The 20,227-nt window shown below is 46.7% G+C and overlaps 1 protein-coding gene across 3 annotated transcripts in view; it reads right to left on the reverse strand.

Annotated features, from left to right (window-relative positions):
* Positions 1-2,715: 2,715 nt before the first annotated feature.
* The window catches only part of KCND3 (potassium voltage-gated channel subfamily D member 3), a 212,603-nt gene continuing 195,091 nt past the window's right edge, over positions 2,716-20,227 (reverse strand). For 2 of the 3 annotated variants that reach the window (XM_044748924.2, XM_070487042.1), the window contains exons 3-8: positions 18,830-18,992; positions 12,498-12,599; positions 12,053-12,142; positions 10,394-10,450; positions 8,971-9,218; positions 2,716-8,247 (exon numbers count right to left, since the gene is read on the reverse strand). In XM_044748924.2, the coding sequence (XP_044604859.1) occupies positions 8,046-8,247; positions 8,971-9,218; positions 10,394-10,450; positions 12,053-12,142; positions 12,498-12,599; positions 18,830-18,992 (862 nt within the window). In that variant the 3' untranslated portion in view covers positions 2,716-8,045. The remainder of the gene's footprint in view (positions 8,248-8,970; positions 9,219-10,393; positions 10,451-12,052; positions 12,143-12,497; positions 12,600-18,829; positions 18,993-20,227) is intronic. The other variant, XM_044748925.2, reaches the window with a different exon arrangement.

A 20,227-nucleotide genomic window follows, 5' to 3' on the forward strand; every position in this document is an offset into this window, starting at 1 on the left:
TCAAATTCTTCCCACGGTGTGGCCTAATCTTGTGTCTTCTATAAATTTATCCCCAGTTTTTACCTCTAATGCTAGGATCTACGGGGAGCAGTCATTTTTCTGAGATGCTGCATCTATAAATTACAGTTTAGAAAAGTAATGAGATGTTAAATATTCTTTTATTTCTTCTCTGTGGCAGTCCTTTTATGGTTATGCATTTAGTTCCCAAACCTTTCTGTGAACTGGATTTGTGATGAGGGAACCCCTTATGTATGGAGATGGGTATTTACTTTTTAAAAGGAAAGCTCTTCTTTCCTGTGTACATACTTGTCTAGGCAGCATAAACATGTCCCCCCAGGGCTGTCAGCAAACATCCACAGCCATTGTCACTTACTGTCCAACACTCAGATAACAGAGTCCCAAACTCCTGTTTACCTTGCATTCCTGTCATTTGGGTTGGGCAATGGTAGGGTTTACTTCTGCGTATCAGTACTGTGCATTACTGCCAAATTAGAATGAATTAATAGTGTAAATAGCAAATCCATAGTTAAGTCCAGTATGTCATTAAGAATTCATTTAATTACGTACTTAAGATCCTGTCCTTGCTATAAAGTCGAACTTACCTCTTTTTTTTCCTACCTTTTCCCCCATAATACAGCCAAGTTCAGGTTGTCATTGCTAGGGGAATTTAATTAGGATACTCTGGCATCTTAATTAGAGATGAGGTTATCTGTTAGTCTTGAAATTAATTGGGTTCTCTCTTTAGGTTTGTCTTATTTTGTGTTTTTGTTTTTAAATAAAAAAATAAGCTGGAGGTGAGCATATGCATAACATGAAAATACTAGTTGCTTCATTTTCCATAAACATTTGCTAGGAAAATTTCAGCCATTACAGAAGGGATGCAGTTATAGTGGTGGCTGTGGAAGAAATCTGCTGTTTGTGTTTGACTATCTGTGTGGACAAGGATTTTTTGTTTGGAATTGTCAGTCTAGGTACATGTCCCCATAATCTGTTAGGAGCCAGAAGTAGGTTTTAGGTAAATTCACTTGAGAATGCTTTGTGGTGTAGTGGAAAGAGTGTTTGTCCTGGTTAAGACTGCCACTACCTACTTTTCTACCTTGTACCAGTCATTTAACCTCTCAGGGTCCAGTTTTCTCACCAATAAAATGAGAGAGTTGGATTAGAAGATTTTTAGGGTCCCTTCCAGTTCTGAGATTTAATTAATATATGACTAATGAGAGAAAATATTTTGTACTTGGGGGAAAAATCATTTTATGTATATAGAGAGCTTTTATAAATTCAGATAATTTGGATGAGGGCTAGTGTGAATTGGTTAAAGGTCTGAATTCTAGAATACTAAATCAATACACTTACTACAATTGTTCAAGTTAAGCTTTAACTTAAATTAGCCTAGCAGTATTAACATGTAGAGAAATCTTTGGAAAACCTGCTGCTTTGGATAATTCTGACTTAGAATACAAATTATTTTGGTAATTTAATAGTTTCTAAAGTAGCTTAAGTATTGCAGTAATCTTTACCAACCTTTTAAAAACGTGGCTTAAAGGTAAACTTCAGCCCCTGAATGCTGAAAAGAATTGAACATGAATTCTAGTACTTGCGAATCACCTTGTATGAGACAAAGGAGTAGCTTCAAGGTTTAGGGTTGTTTCCTCCCCCTAAACGTAAATAAACCTATGTTAATCTTAAAAAATAGAATTCTATTTTTGATAGTCTTAGCTGACATTGGAACTCCATCACAAGGTTATTTTCTTGGCAGAATATGTTTATTGTTTTGTGCCTCTGAACAAGCACATATGTCCCAGTTAACATTTAGTGCTTTTTAATGAAAAAGAACATGTATTGCTCAACGCACATCTGGTTTCTGATTACTTGGCGCCAGATTATTTGAGCTATGGATCTGTAGTGACACCTAGTGGGTGACAAGGATATGAGCATCAGTGATTGAAATGAATTTCAGTCAACTTCTAGGGCCTTTGGGTATCATGCACTTGCCTTACTGTTCCATTTCTATCACAGTTTTCATTGATGGGAATCTGGCTGTTGTGGGGAAATGAAAAGGATTCCCAATGTTGCCACATTATGGTGAAATATGAAAATGCCTATTGCTCTCACTACCTCAGTCAGAATTACTAAGGTGAGAGTGGATCTTCAAGATATGTAATCCAATCTCCCCATTTTTAAGATGAGAAAACAAACTGAAGCCAAAAGAAAAGTGGCTGATGTGAAGTGATACCAGTAAGGGATGAAACCTAAACTTGAGCCTCCGTCATCGAATCCCAAGCTTTCTGCCATACCCTATGCAGGTGAATTTAAGTTTGAGTTTTCTTTTTAGTTTGAGACTTCGGTTTAGATGGAGTAGGTATTCAGTGTATTCTCAGCAGAACCATTACTGATACGTAAAGGCAGATTTTCTTTCAATAATAGGAGTTGGGCTTCAAAATAGAGCTGTTGATAAACGCAATCAAATGCTCTCCCCATTAGTGAACATGCGTGACTAGAGCACACGAGCAGGAAGGGCTGTCGTGGATGTCAGAGGAGCTGCTTGCATTGAGGGAGGGTGGTGGTGGTGGGGGGGAAGATTGCATTAGACCTTTAAGCACCCTTCTGGGATTCTGTGACTTTTTTCTGGCAAGGTAGAAAGCCTCTCTGTTCAAATTACCTTTATTTTCTAGGGTATAGCAGGAGAATTGGTATTAAAATAAAAACTCATAATCCTTTTAGGGTTTGTGGCACATTGTTTAATCCAGATTGGATACATCAGGTACAGCAGTGGCACATGACTCAGTACTGTAAATGATAGACGTTTTAACATATGCACTACAGTTTCAAAAGAAGACGACAGGAAATGCAAGAGTTTTTCTTCCATAGAAAGTTTTCACATGTTTATCTTCCTGCAGTTTTGTACAGTATTTCTTCTTTGCCCTTGTGATGTTGGTAAGCAAAGCCCATTTATTGTACGAAAATAGAAAAGAACACACTTGATGTTTCTCACGATAACGTTAATGGGAGAGGGGTGACCTCTAAGGAAAACATTACATTGGAATGTCTGATTATCAAAAATATACCATCCCTCCCACCTCCCAGGTTTGTAAAATAGTCTATTGGTCCAAGGAGCCCCCCAGGACTTGGGTCAGTGTCCTACACTGGTTAGAGTGACACCATCCAGTGTAGGTAAGTAACCTGCTAAGATAAATGTCATTCCCACACTAGATGAGAAAAACACAGAACGTTCTGAATAGAAAACAAGACTCAAAAGGAACCCCTTTAAAGCTATTTCTTTTTCTTATAGCCACTTTCTCTTAGTTCTAATGACGCGTTTCATGATGCTGTTTAGGCTCCAAGGGTCACGGGTCATAACAATGGTTTTCCTTCATCCAGTCATTTTAAAGCTTTGCAAATGATGAGATTTCATAAGGAAATCAGAAAGGGAAAATAGAAGTCTTTCGGGTTCCTCTTTGTCATGGTTACCATGTCAATTAGTTTAGAAGGGAAACTAATATTGCCTTAGATTAACAGCATTGGGATCTTTCTGCCTTGTAGTTACCTGGTAATTGAAGTGAGGGAGCCTGGACAACTAGAATTCATTAATAACCTCAAAATCTAGGTTTAGCTCAATTTCAACCACTACCTCTGCAAAGTTAAAAAAAAAGGACAAGGAGAAAATCTAGGTACATGTTTCAGTGTACACCACCTATATTCTAACAAGCGACGTGACCCTGAACTGCAGGAATCGTAGTTTGAAAACTGGGTAAAGTCCTCAGCATATCCATGAATTGACTTTTTTGTTAACCATGGATCAGTGTTAACTGTCCACTTTAATTTCTGTTAAAATTCTTTGTTTTTCTTAATTTCACTTTTCTACTTGCTGGCCTTATACTCCTGTGTGATAGTAGACTGATGTGTTCAATTGTCATTGAGAATATCTGTCTTTCGAACAGGAGTGTATGCCGTTGGTCCTGAGCTTGACACTAGCCGTGAAATTTGGGGATGAAGGAGAAAGAGTACAGAGTTTGCTTCTGGGCCCGGGATCAGGGTGGCTCTGAATGTTTTGCTTCCTCCCCCTAATCGCCACCCTTGAAATCCAGGTATTAAAAATATAAGCAAGCCTCAGAGTAATGCAGTGTGATGTGGAGGAACAACCCCAGGACAAGCTGGCTGACCCGGACTGCAATCTGAGATCTGCCACTAACCTGCCATGTGAACTGGCATAGGTCACGCAGCTTCTTCTTGCCTCTTTTCCTCTCTGTGAACCAAGGATTTAGTTGCTTCATCTAGGCTCATCAGAGGTTGTAGTGAGAATCGAAAGGACTACAGAAGGTATCCTTTGAAATGTCATCCCAGCCCTCTCTTTATTGAGAAGAGAGAGCTTTTGACTGAAAAAACCTGACCACTTGTTCACCTATTCTTTTTTTATAAGATTGGCACCTGAGCTAACATCTATTGCCAATCTTTTATTTTCCTCTTCTCCCTAAAGCCCCCCAGTACACAGTTGTATATTCTAGTTGTGAATCCCTCTGGTTGTGGCATGCGGGATGCCGCCTCAGCATGGCTTGATGAAGGGTGCCATGTCTGCACCCAGGATCCAAACCGGTGAAACCTTGGGCCGCCGAAGTGAAGCGCATGAACTTAGCCACTCAGCCACGGGGCTGGCCCTACTGTTGACCTATTTTTGACAGCATTGATAGTCCATAGCTGGTGCTACCCAGGGAACGGCAATTTCCAATGTATGGTTTGTATTAGTACAATCAGGTGGTGTCCAAGGGCTGTGCCCAAGTCGTGCTGGTATTTACATAAGACGGTGTCTCTAGTTATGGCGTGTATTTTTTGATGGGTCTTCTCGGAAGCATCAGTGCTCTGAGAGGCAGTGGGTATAGTGGAAAAAGCGTTCGACTATTACCCAAGAGACTTGTGTTCTGGTCCCAGCTCTGTCATTAAATGACTGCATGACCTTGAGCAAGTCACTTAATTTCTCTGTCTCTCAGCTTTCTACACTGTAAAATGAATTAGATATTCTTGAATCTCTCCTGGTCCTAATATGCTCTTAATAGTATGTTTTCTAAGTTTCTATTCATTTGAATGTAGCCTATTAGTTGCTTTTTTTTTTTAAGCTCCCTAATGCTGAGTGGGATTGAATGCAAGAGGTGGTTTTGGGAATCTTCTGTTATGCTGAAGTGGTTCGTGAACTATGAAAGCTCAAGAGTCATTGCACCAGAAAGCCATTGCCCCCAGAAAACTCTGATATCCTGGTTCTTCAGTTGCTGGCCAGTGAGTTAGACTTATTAAACTGATTCAGCACACTTTGGTCCTTTTGTTAACTTACAAATGCCCTTTAGCAGTGGAATCTGGCTGTGTTCTGTCGTGTAGGTCAGCCATTTTTCTGGGTTGACATCTTCTTTTGGATCAGGAGTGAGCCGGGTCTCTTTTCCCTGGCTAAGTCTACACTGTGGAATGGAGATTAAGAAGATAGTCTAATGGTCTTCTAGGAACTGACATAATGTGGGATTTGGTAATGAAATTGAAGGAATAGAAAACATTCAGTTCTTTAGGGTAAAAAAATGGGAGGTTATTTGAGACATAATTTTTTTAAATTGCTTCATTAATTTTTGTGGAAACCATGAATATGCTCCCTTGGTGCACTGTCAAACGGATCCTGGGCTGGATCAGTCATTATTCTAACCCTGTGGTGACCTGTTCTTAAACACAGGGAGTTTGTATGTGTAGGCAGCCATGTTCTTATTTACTTCTGTATCCCTTACCCCACTCAGTAGTTATGATGTAAACTTAGATACTTAGACATCCCTAACTTTGTTCTGTTACCCACTCTTTCAAAAGAAAAATTCCTTTTTAGTCCTCTGCTTTCCCTAATGAGATGTGTGTATAAAATGAATGGATTTAGTACTTACTCTTAGGTGTGTTTATGTTGTGTGTGTACATATGTATTCCTCTTCCTCTTAGACCATAAGTTCAGAGGGCCAGAACCACCCCATTCTCATGTTAGGGAGAAATCCTTGAGGCCAGATCCAGAGAAAGGACTCAGTCAGTGGTCAACAAGGAAAAGCATAAGGAGATAAAGGTCGAAGACTCCCTCTCTTCTGCCCTCTCCCCACCTTTTGGTTAGGTGCTGCCTTATAACCCTTTGGCTTTCCCCTTCTACAAGGTCACTAGAGCTAGGGTCATAGGGAAGCCCACTGAAGGTGTGTTTTGGTTCCTGGCTAGTGCAACTCGTCTAGATGGCTGTGGTGGGCAGAGAAATTCTTGGCTTAAAATTAAACAGCTAATGATTAAGCTGTAGAATGGACAAGGAGCTCCTGAGGAGCTCTTGTATCTCAGAGCCCAGGCTAGTGAGATTGCAATAGGGGAGTTGGGGATTGGGGAGGGCAGGAAGGGGCTTGTCACTAACCCTGAGGCCCACCTTCTCTGCTACAAGCCATCAAAATGGATAGGAAGATTCCAGAAATGCTGTTCCTGGCCCCCACCAGCGTGCAAGCCACTTGAACAGAAATAATGTCCAGGTTCTCCAGAAATAATATTCACTCCCTCACTTGCATGAAGGTGATCAGGCTTCTCCCGTTTCAGTTATCTTCAGGGACATCAGGCTTGAAGACTTCAGGCCTCAAGGCATCTTTCAGACCAGGTAAGAATCATCTAGAATCTCTTACTTGCTTTCACACTTTGGAGCATCCTTCATGAGGCACACAGGCTTAACCTGCAGCCTCCATGTGGGAGTTGCCTCGGGTGGGAGATCAGTCAGTAGCTTGGTTCCCATACCACTGCCCCCTCTGCAGGAAACTGCTCATGGGGCCTCTTGGCAGAGCTCTGGATGAGCTTTATGGTGGGTCCTGAAAGAAGGGCACATAGCAAGGTGCCACGGGGGCCAACTGCTGCTGTGAGCCCTGGGTTCTTCTGGTCTTGCTTCACTGGCACCCACCAGAGTTGACTGTGCTTCTCAGGTGTTGGCTCTTTCCTTTTCAAGATCCCAGTGTGATCAGTCCAGTCATTCCCTCTCTCCCCCAGAAATGGAAACTGCAAACACCAGTGGTTCCAACCACAAGGGAAGCACTTTCTTCTATAAAGTAGACTTCCCTCATCCCTCAACTCTCCTGTTTTCCCTTCATTGTTTGCTCTTACACAGTTGCGTTCACACAATACAGCTCCCAGGCACAAGTCTGCGGTGCCTGGCAGTGGAGAAGCCTTTACTAACATCTCTCAGGATCGCGGGGGTCCATGTAGAGACAGATGGCTGGACACAGAGAAATACAGCCAGGGAGTGAAGCTAAGAAGTACAGAGACACAGAAGACAGGGACAGACACAGGGGAAGTGTAGCTGTGTGGTCACTTGGCAGCTCTGCAGGTCAGCTGGGCAGTGGGGGCCCTGGCTCAGTTGACCTGACCCACCTGGGGGAATGGAGAGAGAACTCAGCTATAACTGACTTCTTAGCCTAAAAGCTTTTGCTATAAAAGGAGAAAAAAAAAAAAACCTCACAAAATGCATTGTTTTGGTTGAAAGGTATTGGGTCCATGGAGAAAAACATTTCACAAAAATCCATTGGTGTTTTTGTTTTCCACCTTTTCCCATGAATAAATATTATCCATTAAGAGCCTTGAAAAAGGTGCTTAATTACACAGTGTTATATTTTCTTCCTGTTTTGCATGTGACAACTCGGCCTCTGTGCTGCTCTTGGTCTTGGATCTTCCTCACTGGGTCTCCAGAAACAACGTTATTTGGTCTGAGGCTCCCCCCTCCAGGCCCTGTCCTGGCACGCAGCCTATACCCCCGCCATCCCATCCCCTACCCCACCCACCCTCCCTTCCTCTGGCCCCAGTGAGATGCAGTGTCACAGGGCTGTGTCCACGCCAGCAGCAGTGAGCCTCAGGTGCCCCTTCGCTGCCTCTTTTTCCTTCCAGGCACAAGTTTCAGTGCTAGGGGTGCAACGGGGCAGGCAGAAAGAGTGGGGAAGGGGGGAGGGAGTGGTCCCAGTGGCCACCCACCAACATGCCAGCCCCCTTCGCTCCCACTCCCCGCACTGGCCCTCCATCCAGTGGTTTTACAAGGCGGAGACCTTGACGACATTGCTGGCTACAGAGGGAATGTTCGTGTTGGGGCCGGGGCTGGCAGGGGGTGGCCGACTTTCCCCCTCTGGGGTCAGCGCTGGGGGAGTGGGGATGCTGATGATGGCTGTGGTGATCTGGGATGTTTTGCAGTTTGGTCTCAGTCCGTCGTCTGCTTTCAAATTAAGGCTGGATCGACTGGGATAAAAAAAGAGTGAGTTGATGATGGTTCCTCTTGCTCGTGTCCCAAAGCTTCCCTAGCCTCCTACAGCTCTCGCTCACAGCAACTAGGAGGAGCTTTCGTTGTCCTCCTGGCTCTGCTTTTGGTAATCAGCCTACAATGATCTATTCTAGTTGTTATTCCTCAACTACCAACAACTGCAAAGTCATGGATGTTGGGCTTTGCCATTCAGAGTATACATTGTTCCCTCCAGTGGATTTTTACCTATCATTTATGGCATCTGACTTTTGCTTTCTCTGAATTCCTTGCAACTCACTGGAGGTAGTGAGAAGTGGCCTAAATATAAGCAGAGAAAGGAGGAAAAAGTCAGTCTAGGATTCAAAATCAGCCTTGGGTAAGCCATGTGTCACACAATTGTGAAAATTATTTCCTCGAGAAAATGGTTCATCTATTCTTTGCACCAGGGTGGGTCATTTTTGGATTTTTAAAAATTTTTTTCTGGTATCTAACCCCACATTGTGCCTAAACTTGCTGTGGTATCCTCCTAAGCATTTGAAGGGCCTTTGGGTCAACTTTCAAGGATGAGAGGGAAGGTGGAGGGAGGAAGGAGGAGGCTCACGCATTAGATAAGGGAGAGGGAGAGCAAGAGGACCCTCCAGCTTCTCCTAATGCTGAGATTGTTTTGTTCTGTGAATGAACGACTCAAGCCTTTGGGAGTGATGGGGATGGAAGCCACTCACCTAGTAGTGAGGGAGGGCTGCTCGCTGCCCTGGATGTGGATCGTGCTGAGCTCTTGCATGCTGCGCAGGCGAGTGGCCGGCAGGTTGGAATTGGGCAGGTGTGTGGTCTTCTTATTACGACGGGAGCAGCAGGTGGTAGTGAGGCCCGGGTGGCTGGACAGTGAGGGGCTCCTTGTGGACGGGTAGTTCTGCATTGAACTCTCCATGCAGTTCTGCTCAAACATCTGCTCATCTATAAATTCATGGTTCTGTGGGAAGCGGAAGGAGAGGAAGTAGGAAAAGGAGATAGGAAGGAGGGGATGAGCCCCCATACTCTGTATGGCTGCCTGTCTCTGTCCTGGGCCTTGAGAGAAGGGCTTCCAGCTGCCTGGAGCACAAATAAGCATTCAGGAGGGGTGATGTCCCACAGGTATCAAATGAAGAAACAAAGAGATTCCTATTGGCAGCCCTGGCCATCAGATTGAAGGGTGGGCACTGCGGTTGTTAAATCATGACGTGACGTACACTCTACAGCTTTGAGCTTAAGGGACACAGAGGACATGGAGGAATTCAGTGGCATCAGCAGAACTAGAAGCAAAGACTTGACTTTGCAGGCTTTGCACAGGACCTCCTGGGGGTGGCAGATAAGGAGTCACTGAATACGAGTTGTGGGTATGCTAAGTTGTCTTGTCTGGATTTAATGAGTGAGATCCTTATGAATCTTGGGTAAGCGTGAGACTTTTGAAGGCACTGGATTATTCTTGGAATTGGGAGAACTTTGCTCTTGAAGGCCAATGGGGTCAAACTGTTGGGGTTATGATTTCTTTTAACTATTGTTTTTTTCATCTGATTATGAGATATGGATTATTAATATACCTGGAGGCACAGGATTCCCTAAGTCAAGTGTAAGCATGGGAAGGGAATGCTAATAGCCTCCTGACTGGAGGCCATCAGGATGGGGTGGAGCTGAACCCAGGATAACTAAAAAATGTCTGTTTGGCCAAGGTGACTGAATTTATGGCATTAATGTTCTGGCCAAGGCTGCCAGAGTGTGGCGAAAGTCTGAAGAGAAGTAGCATGAGAACAGAGTTCAGAGAGAGACTAACCCTGACAGCCAATACCAGGAGTCCCCAAGGAACTGGGGAGGTGGCACAGACCGATGTGGTACTGGACACTCACAGGATACCCACATTGGTGCCATGTTTCACCACCCCCTCCAAGCCCCTGGGGAGATCAAAAGAGGGAATCAGAAAGGCAGTTGGGTAGTTCAGCACAAAAAACTGTAAGCCTGAGCTGGTACTGGGTGTGGCAGCAGGGTTAGGATAAGCCCCAGAAGAATTGACAGCACATGCAGAGAACCAGACCAGGGGGTAAAAAGAGGAGAATCCACAGACTCAGAAGAATCAGAGAGAAAAACATCAATTGAATTTTTAAAAAGTTATACCTTGATGGTGGAGGTTCGTACAGATAACAGGGGATCATCCACAAGATAGGACAACCCCTACAGGACAACATGCCAACAGAAGATAAAAACACCATTGATTGTACATTCCAGCATTCCCAAGCTCAGTTTTGACATTCAGTCTCTCAATCCCAGCATTCCACCCTTTCAGTCCAACATTCCATCCCTCGTTCCCAGCATTCTCCCCGCTTTGTCCCAACGTTGTACCCCTTGGCTCCAACACGACCCTGCTCAAACCCAACATTCATTCCCTTCATCCCAACATTCTGCCTCTTTTATCCCAACCTTCCACCCCTTGAGTCCAACATTCCTCCCCTGAAATCCAACATTCCATCTCTTTAATACCAATATCCCACCCCCACAATCCAACATTCTTTCCCTCAAATTCAGCATTCCACCCTTTCAATGCCAGCATTCCATCCCTCAATTCCAAAATCTCATTTCATCAGTGCCAACATTCCAGCCCTTCGAACCCAAATATTTTCACCCATATCCTTTCAATTTATACATTCCACCCAGCACATGCAACTTGGAAAGGGCAGTGGGGTCTGGGCCTATCCCTTTGGCAAGCTCTGAGTCTCTGAGAGAAATTCTAGATAGGTACATACAGTTCTTGACACTAAGAAATATTTGATAAATCCTGGAAACTAGAGTTTTCAGAGTACCTTCCCATTTTGGAAGTCCTCATTGGTTCAACATTTGGCTCATATTAAGAGTCATCTAACACCTATTCCCCCTGCATTAGGGAGACCAGGATATGGAACATTCAGAATTAGAAAGCTCCTTCCTTGGTGTGTTGAGCTCTGACTATTGGCTCTTTGGGGAGGGAGGTTCTAGAAAGGGACAGGAAAGGGTTTCACTTTGGCTGTCCACCCTGACTTCTCCTCCCTCCCTACTGTTGCTAGCACTTGTTGCCAAGGGTCCAGGGTTGGCCCTACTGCCCTTCTTTTCAGTCTGTTGACGAGGCACAAGCATCATTCCACATTCCAGCTATGGTACCCTAGACCATGACTCTATTTTAACAATAAGCCTTTCAGAATCTGAACTCCCTGAGAATTGCAGGGTGACTAAGTGGGGATGGTACTGATAAAATCCCTGGCTAGAGAAGTATATGCACTGCCTCCTTCATTCACTGTCTCCTGTTCCAAGGGGAACATAGGGAGCAAAGAGGCCCACAGATTGCATCAACCTAGATCCAGGGATGGGACAAGAATTAATACCCTTCTCTACTATGCTATAGCAATGTAGCATAATTTCAGCCCTAGTTTTGAAGAGTGATGCCCATCATAACTGAGAAACCGAAAGGCAGAGCCCTTAGCCCTCTCTAACCAAGAAATGGGCCGTGGGGACTGGTGCAGGGGTGCACAGGAAGGCTGGGGGTAATGGCCTACTCTATGCAGCTGCGGGACAGAGCTGGCCTCGCGACCCTGGTGACATTGCCCCACTGCTTGAGGCCTTCCTCCTGGGGCTGGAGGAGACCTCATCACTACTTTTTGGATCTGAAGGGGACAGACTTTGTCTTCTGAAACTTGGGTCCAAGGTGAGGATACGAGTACAGAGGTCTCGCTCTGTGAGTTCTGACCCTCCAAAAGGGTCAGGGGTCAGGGAAGAGAAAGGAAGTGGCAATGGGCTGCGACTCACAGTGGTTTTTTCCAGGCAGTGCAGCAGGTGATGGTGCTGACTCTCGATGAGCGAGGTGGACTTGCCCATATGCTCCTCTTCCGGGGTGCCCTAGGAGGAAACGAAGAGAGAATGAATATAAAGCTGGTGGCTCTTCCTCTCTCCATCATCTTCATTTCTCTACAGAAGTTAGGAGGGCACCAGAAAAAGCTAGATGAACCAAATTTATAGAACATGCCAGCCTTTGGCCTGGGGGCCCTTGGTCTAAAGCTGGTTTAGGGGTAGTGGTGATAATCCCACTTAGGGGGAGGTTTGTGGAGAGGGGCGGCTACCTGGGGAAAGTTGGAAACATGTCCTTTTCAGGGTTCAAATTGGGGCTTTGGGGTGGGAGTCCGGTACCCTCAGGAAGAGAAAACAAGCCCACCTTCCCCTGCATCTCCCCCAGCCCGGGTCCTCTGGGACCTACCATCAGCTCCAGGGCCTCGTTGAGGAGTCCATTGCGCTTGCTGTGCAGGTAGGCATTGGAGCTGCCTGTTTTGGCCACACGGATCCTGGCAAGACGGGCCTTCTGTGATCGGCAGAGATAATAAAAGAGTGAGGGGGACTGAGAGACAAAAGGACTGCAAGCCTGGCCATGCCAGTGACAGTGGGCTGTCCCGGTGAGGCTGCGTTCCCAGGTGATGGCTGATGAAGGGGAGGGAGGAAGCTCCTTCTTCCCAGCCTCGTGGGCCCGGGACTGGGTCTGAGACGCTGTGTGCCGGCTTTGTGCAGCCTGGGCACGGTCAGAGTTCCTAGGGCTTCCCACGCATCTCTGCAGCCTGGGCGTGATCCTGGCAGGAGAAATACCACTCGTCAGAGGCCTCCCTCCTTCCACAAGCTTCATGACCTCTGCCTCCTCAGTATCTACTGGAGTGTTTCTCCTCTCTAACTGGACTGCAGGCTCTCCAAAGGAGCACATGCTACAGCTCTCCTGATGCTCCCCTAGGGTCCAGTGAGTTCCCTGCATGCGGCAGGGGTCCAAATCCCAGTTAATTATGAGAAAAGCAAGGAATGTGCACATGTGCCCCTCAACACTTCTTAACTCCTTCCCCTCTTTCTATTTTTCCTCAGCACTTACTACTAAGGGAGTGTATGTGTTATAGATTTATCTGCTACTGTCTCTCTCCCCTACCAGAATGTAAACTCCTTGAGGGCAGGAGTTTTTGTTTTGTTCACTCATGTATCCTCAGTGCCTGGTAATTTTTAAATTAATAAATGAATTTATAATTGCATGCCTGTCTTTGGGAGTGGATTCACGTGTGGGTGCATCACTGTGTTTTGTCATGCATGTCTATGGGAACGAGTGTCGGTGCAGGTGCATGTGACCAGTTGGCGCGATGTGTGTGAGAGAGGGGAGGATGGAACCCATTTCCATACACCACTTTGGCTTAACTAGGACAACTGAAAATCTCCCCAGCTCCAACCTGGGGAGCCTTCAGCAGACTTCATGCAGGAGGGCTGCATGATATCTCAATGCAAGCTCAGCTCTCCTGCTTGCAGAGGCAGCGGGAGAGGCTGGGCACACTGCACATGCTGGCTGCTCTTCTCCTTCCTGATAACCATAATCAGTGTCACCACAACAGCAGCACAACCACAGAGGGAGGCCTAGGAGGAAAGAGTCTTCGGGAGATAGGGAGAAGAGATGAGTAGAGGGTTCCTGCTGGTTTAAAAAAACACAGCTTGAGGTTTGGGCTCTTGTCGATCTAGCCTCAGCTCCAGACCCTTGCTACTGGAAGCAGAAGAGCCCACACGACTCACAGATCCATCCTGGGGGAGAGGGCTCCTCCTGTCTCTGGGAAAGTCCACCTGCAACTTCGTCATGGACTCTGAGCAGAAGAGTCCTTGGAAAATTGTGGAAATTTCCATTTCTTATCACCCTTTCCCCAACACAGGGAAGTGTCTCCTGCAGGTGTCCTGCTGGGCTGGTTCATCTGCTAAAAGGAGGCCAGGGACTCAGATTCAGGCTGTCCACAGAAGCACAAGGACGTACTATATCTCTTGTTTCCTGGGAAGTTCCCCTGTGGCCAGCGTGTCCTTGTAGGGACAATTCTGCTCCCTTCCCTGGCTTCTAAATATGAGGAAGAGGTCAGGACTTGAGCCTGGAAGATCTGCCTGTAAATCTGAGGAAGAACGCTCCTCTAGACGGAGAGCATGAAAAGGGGAACGTGGGAGAGAAAGGATCCTGAGTCAGCCATATCATTTCCCTACTCTCTGAGCAACGAACATTCATTCAAGCTCCAGGACAATTCTCCTCCCTGGGACTCCTGCTCCAGCCCTCCCCTCAGCTGGATGTCTACATTCAAGCTAGTTCCTCATCATCTGAAGATGTGGCTGTTATTGTTTTGGATGAGTACTGGATGTTGAGAGCTGCATATGGAAACCCAATTGTGTCAAGCTCATTATAGCCTTCTGTAATTTGATTGTACCACTTACAGCCAGACCTTTCTCGTATCTGGGGTCTGTCTTCATTACTTTCTGGAGATGAAAGATTCTCCTGTTCTCCTTTGTGGCACTTCTTTTAATCTCATCTTACCCTGGGCTCTATTAAAGCAACAGATTGTCATATCAAATGCACTATATCATTTAATCATTTCCCACACAGTATAAAGAGGTTTGCAATATATTTACGGAACCATAACCAGCATATGAAATTTGGTGAGGATTTTCGGCTTGACTTTGAGCTCCTGAAGGCCAGAGTCTGTGGCTCATGCATATTTTTATGTTCAGCACCTTGCACAGAGCTTTGCACTGAGCAGGTGCTCAGGCAAGTCTCATGATGGCCCAGGAAGGAAGATGAACCTATGCAGTTGGTCAGAAATCCATGTTAATAAAGGCAGTTAATGGGCTCAATCCTTGTATGGACTGGTCAGCCGTGACACTCTTCTATGGCCATCCATACAACATCAGAGTTAAGAGAGAATGTAGAGGGGCTAGCCCCATGGCTTAGTAGTTAATTCTGGTGTGCTCTGCTTTGGCAGCCTGGGTTCACGTGTTCGGATCCTGGGTGTGGACCTACACCACTTGTCAGCTATGCTGTGGTGAAGACTCACATATCAAGTCAAGAAAGATTGGCACAGATGTTAGCTGAGGGCTAATCTTCCTCAAGCAAAAAAAGAGGAAGACTGAATGTAGAGATCATCTAGGCTATTTCAAAGACAAGAAAATGAAGGATGTGAGGGGAAGTGACTTATCCAGGGCAAGGCAGTGGACTAGCAAGACTTCAGCTCAGGTCTTCCAACCTTCAGGCCAAGGGCTGTTTCCACAGCACCCCTCTTCTCCTTCCCTGAATTTCAACTCCTGTCAGGTAAGTTTCTAAACTTGATGAGCAAAGCCCAGGAAGTTGCACTTGCAACGGGTGTGCAGATTCCAGGGTTGGAGAAGAGGTCTGGAAGGAGGAGGCTGCCACCCAGGGTCCAGTTCCAGGTGGAGTCTCTGCTCAAGAAATCTGTTGGTTCACGAGAAGCCTTTCATGACTAAGCACTTCCTGGCTGTCTGGCTAGCAGGTGCCTTTGGGCCACGAGTACGGACATCTCTTGCCCTGGGAGAGGCAGAAGGAAAGAGAGGGAGAAATGGAAAAGCCAAAAGGAAACATGGGCAATTGCACTCTTAGGCATTTTCCCAGAGAAATTAAAACTTACGTTCACACAAAAACCTGTACATGAATGTTCACAGTAGCTGTATTTATAGTAACCCCAAACTGGAATCATCCCAGATGTCCCTCAACAGACGAACGGTTAAACAAACTGTGATACATCCACATGATGGGATACTGCTCAGCAAGAAAAAGGAGCGCACCATTGATACACACAACTTGGATGAATCTCCACGAATCCCAAGGAATGAAAACAGCCAGTCTCCGGAGGTTACCTACTGGATGAGTCCATTTATATAACATTTTTGTAATAAAAACATTTTATAAATGGAGGACAGATAAACAGGTAGTGGGTTAAGGACTGGGTGGAGGAAGGGTGGGAGGGTGTGGTTATAAAAGGGCAACATGAGGGATCCTTGTGGTGTTGGAACTGTCTGGTACCTTGACTGAGGTGATGGATGCAGGAACCTGCATAGGTGATGAAACTGTATAAAATTCACACACACACCAGTAGAAATAAAACTGAGGAAGTCTGGGGGGGGGTTGGAGGATTGTATCAATGTTCATACTCTGGTTGTGATAATCTTATAACTACTTGTGAATCTACAGTGATCTCAACAAAAATTTCCATTAAAAAAGGCCCCCACGCCAGACGTTCCTCTCTCTCTGTCTGCTGCTAGACCTCCTTACTCCATCTCCAATTCACCCGGCTCAGAGAACACAGTCTCTGAAGCAAACAGTCATGGAGTCATTTTAGTAATAACCCTAAGTGAACCAGTCATGATGGGAAAGGATGCTGAGCTTTTGAGCCTTTCCTTACACCTGAAGCACGGGGGCTGGCGCTCACCTTCATGGCTGTGTAGCTCCTGAGTCTGGGGTGTGGGCTGAGAACTATTAGCTTCCCTGACCTCCTTCCTGTCTTGTTCTCCACTAATCCCTGGACCTGCCTTCCTTGCCTCGCGGTGACAGACTCAGTGCTGGAAGCCGGCAGTATTCTTGGTATTGTACCCTTTTTTTCTTCCCCCTCTCACAGGAAGCCCAAGGTGAAAGAGAAAGGGGCCTAGCAACCTTGAGGAGAGACAGTAACCAGGCGAGGTGCAAACACTGTAAATAATTACCTTGATTTCAAAGGGAGAGTGAAGAGGGGAGGGAGGAGGGTGAGGCAGGAGGCGGAAGGGAAGGAGTCTCATCTTTAGCGGCTGGAGGGAGGAATACACCAAAGCCGATTCCTTCTGGATTTTTAATTACACAGGATGAGCTCTGTAAAGTCCCATGGGGAAATGGTCACTTCTACTTTTTGCAGGGGCAAACGACTGTGGACGAGATGCTCTAAGAGGTAGGTAAGGGTGTGGGCACGGAGAGGAAGGTAGTGCAGGAGCTGCCTACACAGCTCAGCGGGGCTGCTGTGGGCACAGCCGCAGGCTAGCGTGTGAGCTGAGGGCTCCTCTGAACCTCACTTGCTGGCCAAGAAGCTGTGTCAGTCCTAGGCCGTGGGGGTGGGGTTGCTCTAGGACCCCTGGCCCTTCAGAACCTCAGGCTCCTTGATTTGGGAAGGAGATCCCAGTTTCTCCCTGCTCCTTTCTTTAAGACTGTATGATGAATTTAGATATTGTTCACATTTGCCAGCTGACCTGAAGAGGGAAAGAGATAAGACTTCTATTTCTGGGATGGCTAGCAGAGGACAGGGGCTGGGGAAACCCCGACCTTGGATGAAGAGGTAGAAAGTGGGTGCTGTGGGGGATAGAGAGGACAGCACAGAGCCAGAAGATCAATCTAAGGCAAACTGGCCAGACCCAGGTCAAGACAAGTCAAAATATATTCCAGCACAAGTAGAGGGAGACAGAAGGGTGAGGAGGGGGTGACCCCAGGGTACACAAGGGGGATGTGCTGGAAGTGGGAACCAACTGGATTTATGATATAATTATATAATGTATATTATGTTGTTATGATATGTAAATTACCACACATTTCTGAGCTGACTCTCATGAACTCTGTGACTTTGTTTCAATCGGCATACACAAATCTGTTCTGAAGTTCTGAATTCCTCTGATATGCCAAAGAAGCCCTGCTACTTGGAGGTTGTCCTTGCGAGTGGAAAGCCAGGACAGGGGTCATGTGGTGAGGAAGTACCCAGCTACAGCACAGGGCAGGACACACAGGAGGTGCGCAGAAATGTTTGTGGAATGAATGAATGAAAGAAAGAAGAAAATAAGGACACCAAATCTCAGACCTCCACAAGTGACTCTTTCAATGAGGTCCCCCTGTCCACTGTACCCCATGGAGGTTGAGATGATGCTGAAGGGGCACCATGTTGCAGCCTAGATCAGAAGAGAGATGAGAAACTTTCCCCTCAGTCCTCTTCTTTCCTGATGGGAATCTGGTAAAAGTCACCTCCCAAGAACCGTCACTAGCCAGACCCCCTAAAAAGGCAGGTAGACGACAGCTGGCTGAGTGGGTGAGTTTTCTGCATGGAAGGCGGAGGGCCAATCAGGAAAGGAGGCCCCTGTCCAGGCACCAAAGCCTCAGATACTTTTCCTCATTCTGTGGGCTGCGGGACCCCTGCCCTGCCTTCTTCCGCAGAGTCCGCAGGGCATCGTGAGAACGTTTCTCAGGCCCAAGGGTCTTCTCCTGACCATCAACTGCAGTTCTGTGCTGCACTCACCCTGACGTGACTAAGGCCTGTTGTGCCGTTTGTCCCTCAACTCAATGGCCTCAGAATGTTCTCCTTTCAGAGTATTCATTTTTCTTTCCAGCAAATTTATTTTCGTCACTATGTTTTGCATAGATTATTATAGGGTATTGAGAAGCGATTCTGTTCCCCGTAAGCTCTTGGCTGTGAGAGGCAGGAGACCAGGGCACTGCCTAGAGTTGGTGGCCGAGGTCTTGGAGGGGGAGCCAGCGCCCAAAGAAATTACAGAGAATAGCCAAAAGGGAGATAATCAGCTTACGGATAATTGAGGGTTTGTTGCATTTTGCAGCTGACTGGGGCTGGAGTGCAGGACACGGCTGTGTAGGAAGGGACATGAGCTGCTTTACCTTCCACAGCCAGAGGCTGTCTGTGCAGTGGTTCTCCGGGGACTCCAGGCCTGGCGACGTGACTGTGAGAGCCGCACAAGGTGAAGGGCCAGGCCCCTCTCTCGTGCCCACCCCCTGGGTCTGTGGCTTACCTTCTGTGCCCTGCGTTTATCAGCTCTCTGATTCTGGTGGTAAATCCGGCTAAAGTTGGAAACGATCACAGGCACTGGCAGGGCAATGACCAGGACGCCACTCAGGGAGCAGATGGAGCCGAAGATCTTCCCTGCAATTGTCTTGGGCACCATGTCTCCATAGCTGAGACAGAGAGACAGAGAGATGGGTGTAAGGAAGGGGCCACTTGGGAAACAAGGCAGCCTTCCCTGCCAATCATTCACCTATGCATGCATGCATCCATGCATTCAATGATTAAGTTTAGAGTGCCTACTATGTGTCAGGTATGTGATAGGACCTGGGAGTGAACAAAACAGACAAGATGTTTATGTTCATGGAGCCAACTTTCTACAAGGGGAAGACCGTAAACGAGTAAAATGAATCCATAACAACATTGCGACTTGTGGTTCTTTCTATGAAGACAGTAGACAGGTGCTGTGCCAGGTGGGTGGAGTGTGCTCAGGAAGGGTCTCTCTGAGGAAGTAACATTTAAGCTGAGATCTGAAGGTAAAGGATCCAGCCATGCAACACACTTGGGGAAGAGTGTGCCAGGCAGAGGGAACAGAAATACAGAGGTCCTGAGGTAGGAAGGAGCTCAGCCTGTTCTAAAGGGCCAGCGGGGCTGGAGCACAGTGAGGGATGGGGAGGTTGAGGCAGCAGGCAGGGGCCAGAGTGTGCAGTGTCTAGTGGCCACGACAAGGAGTATGGATTTCCTCCCAAGTGCAATGAGGAGCTGTGGACGAGCTTTAAGCAGAAGAGCAACACGATCTCATTTATGACGATAAAAATAATAAATAGTAAACCCACCTTCTATCCATGTGGAGGTTCACAATTTACAAAGCACGCTGACACATTTCCCCCACATAAGCCCCATGAACCCCATGAGCTTTCTATCCTTATCCCCATGGGACAGACGCAGGAACCGAGGCTCAGAGACCTGAAGTGGACCGCCCACGTTTGGGTGCGCCTGGATCAAAACCCACTCCTCTTGCTTTTCTCTCTTTTCTGCTAACTGCACTGTCTTAGAGGGAGACCACGAACTCTGAAACTCAGTCCCCTTAGCTGTGAAGCCATTTGGGGATGGTGGTGGCAGCTCTCAGAGCTTGGAGAAACTCTCTTAAGTACTTCACACCCCGGCATTGGCCCCCTGGGGCCCGATTGGCCTGGCTCCCGCTCCACCCCAGGTAGGCAGGCCGGAGCCTCTCTCCTCCAATCAATAAGACACTCTCCACAGCGGTTAAGTGTTTAGCCTCTTCTTTATTGAGATCACTTAAAGGCCTTATTAAGCAAAGATCTGTGATGACTCCTTTGGCCAAAGCCAGAAATACCACCTCCCCTGCCTCTGTGCCCTCTGGGTGTAGGATGAGCAGGAATTGTTG

The sequence above is a fragment of the Equus asinus genome, chromosome 16 (assembly GCF_041296235.1).
Source record: "Equus asinus isolate D_3611 breed Donkey chromosome 16, EquAss-T2T_v2, whole genome shotgun sequence".
Taxonomy (NCBI): Eukaryota; Metazoa; Chordata; class Mammalia; order Perissodactyla; family Equidae; genus Equus; species Equus asinus.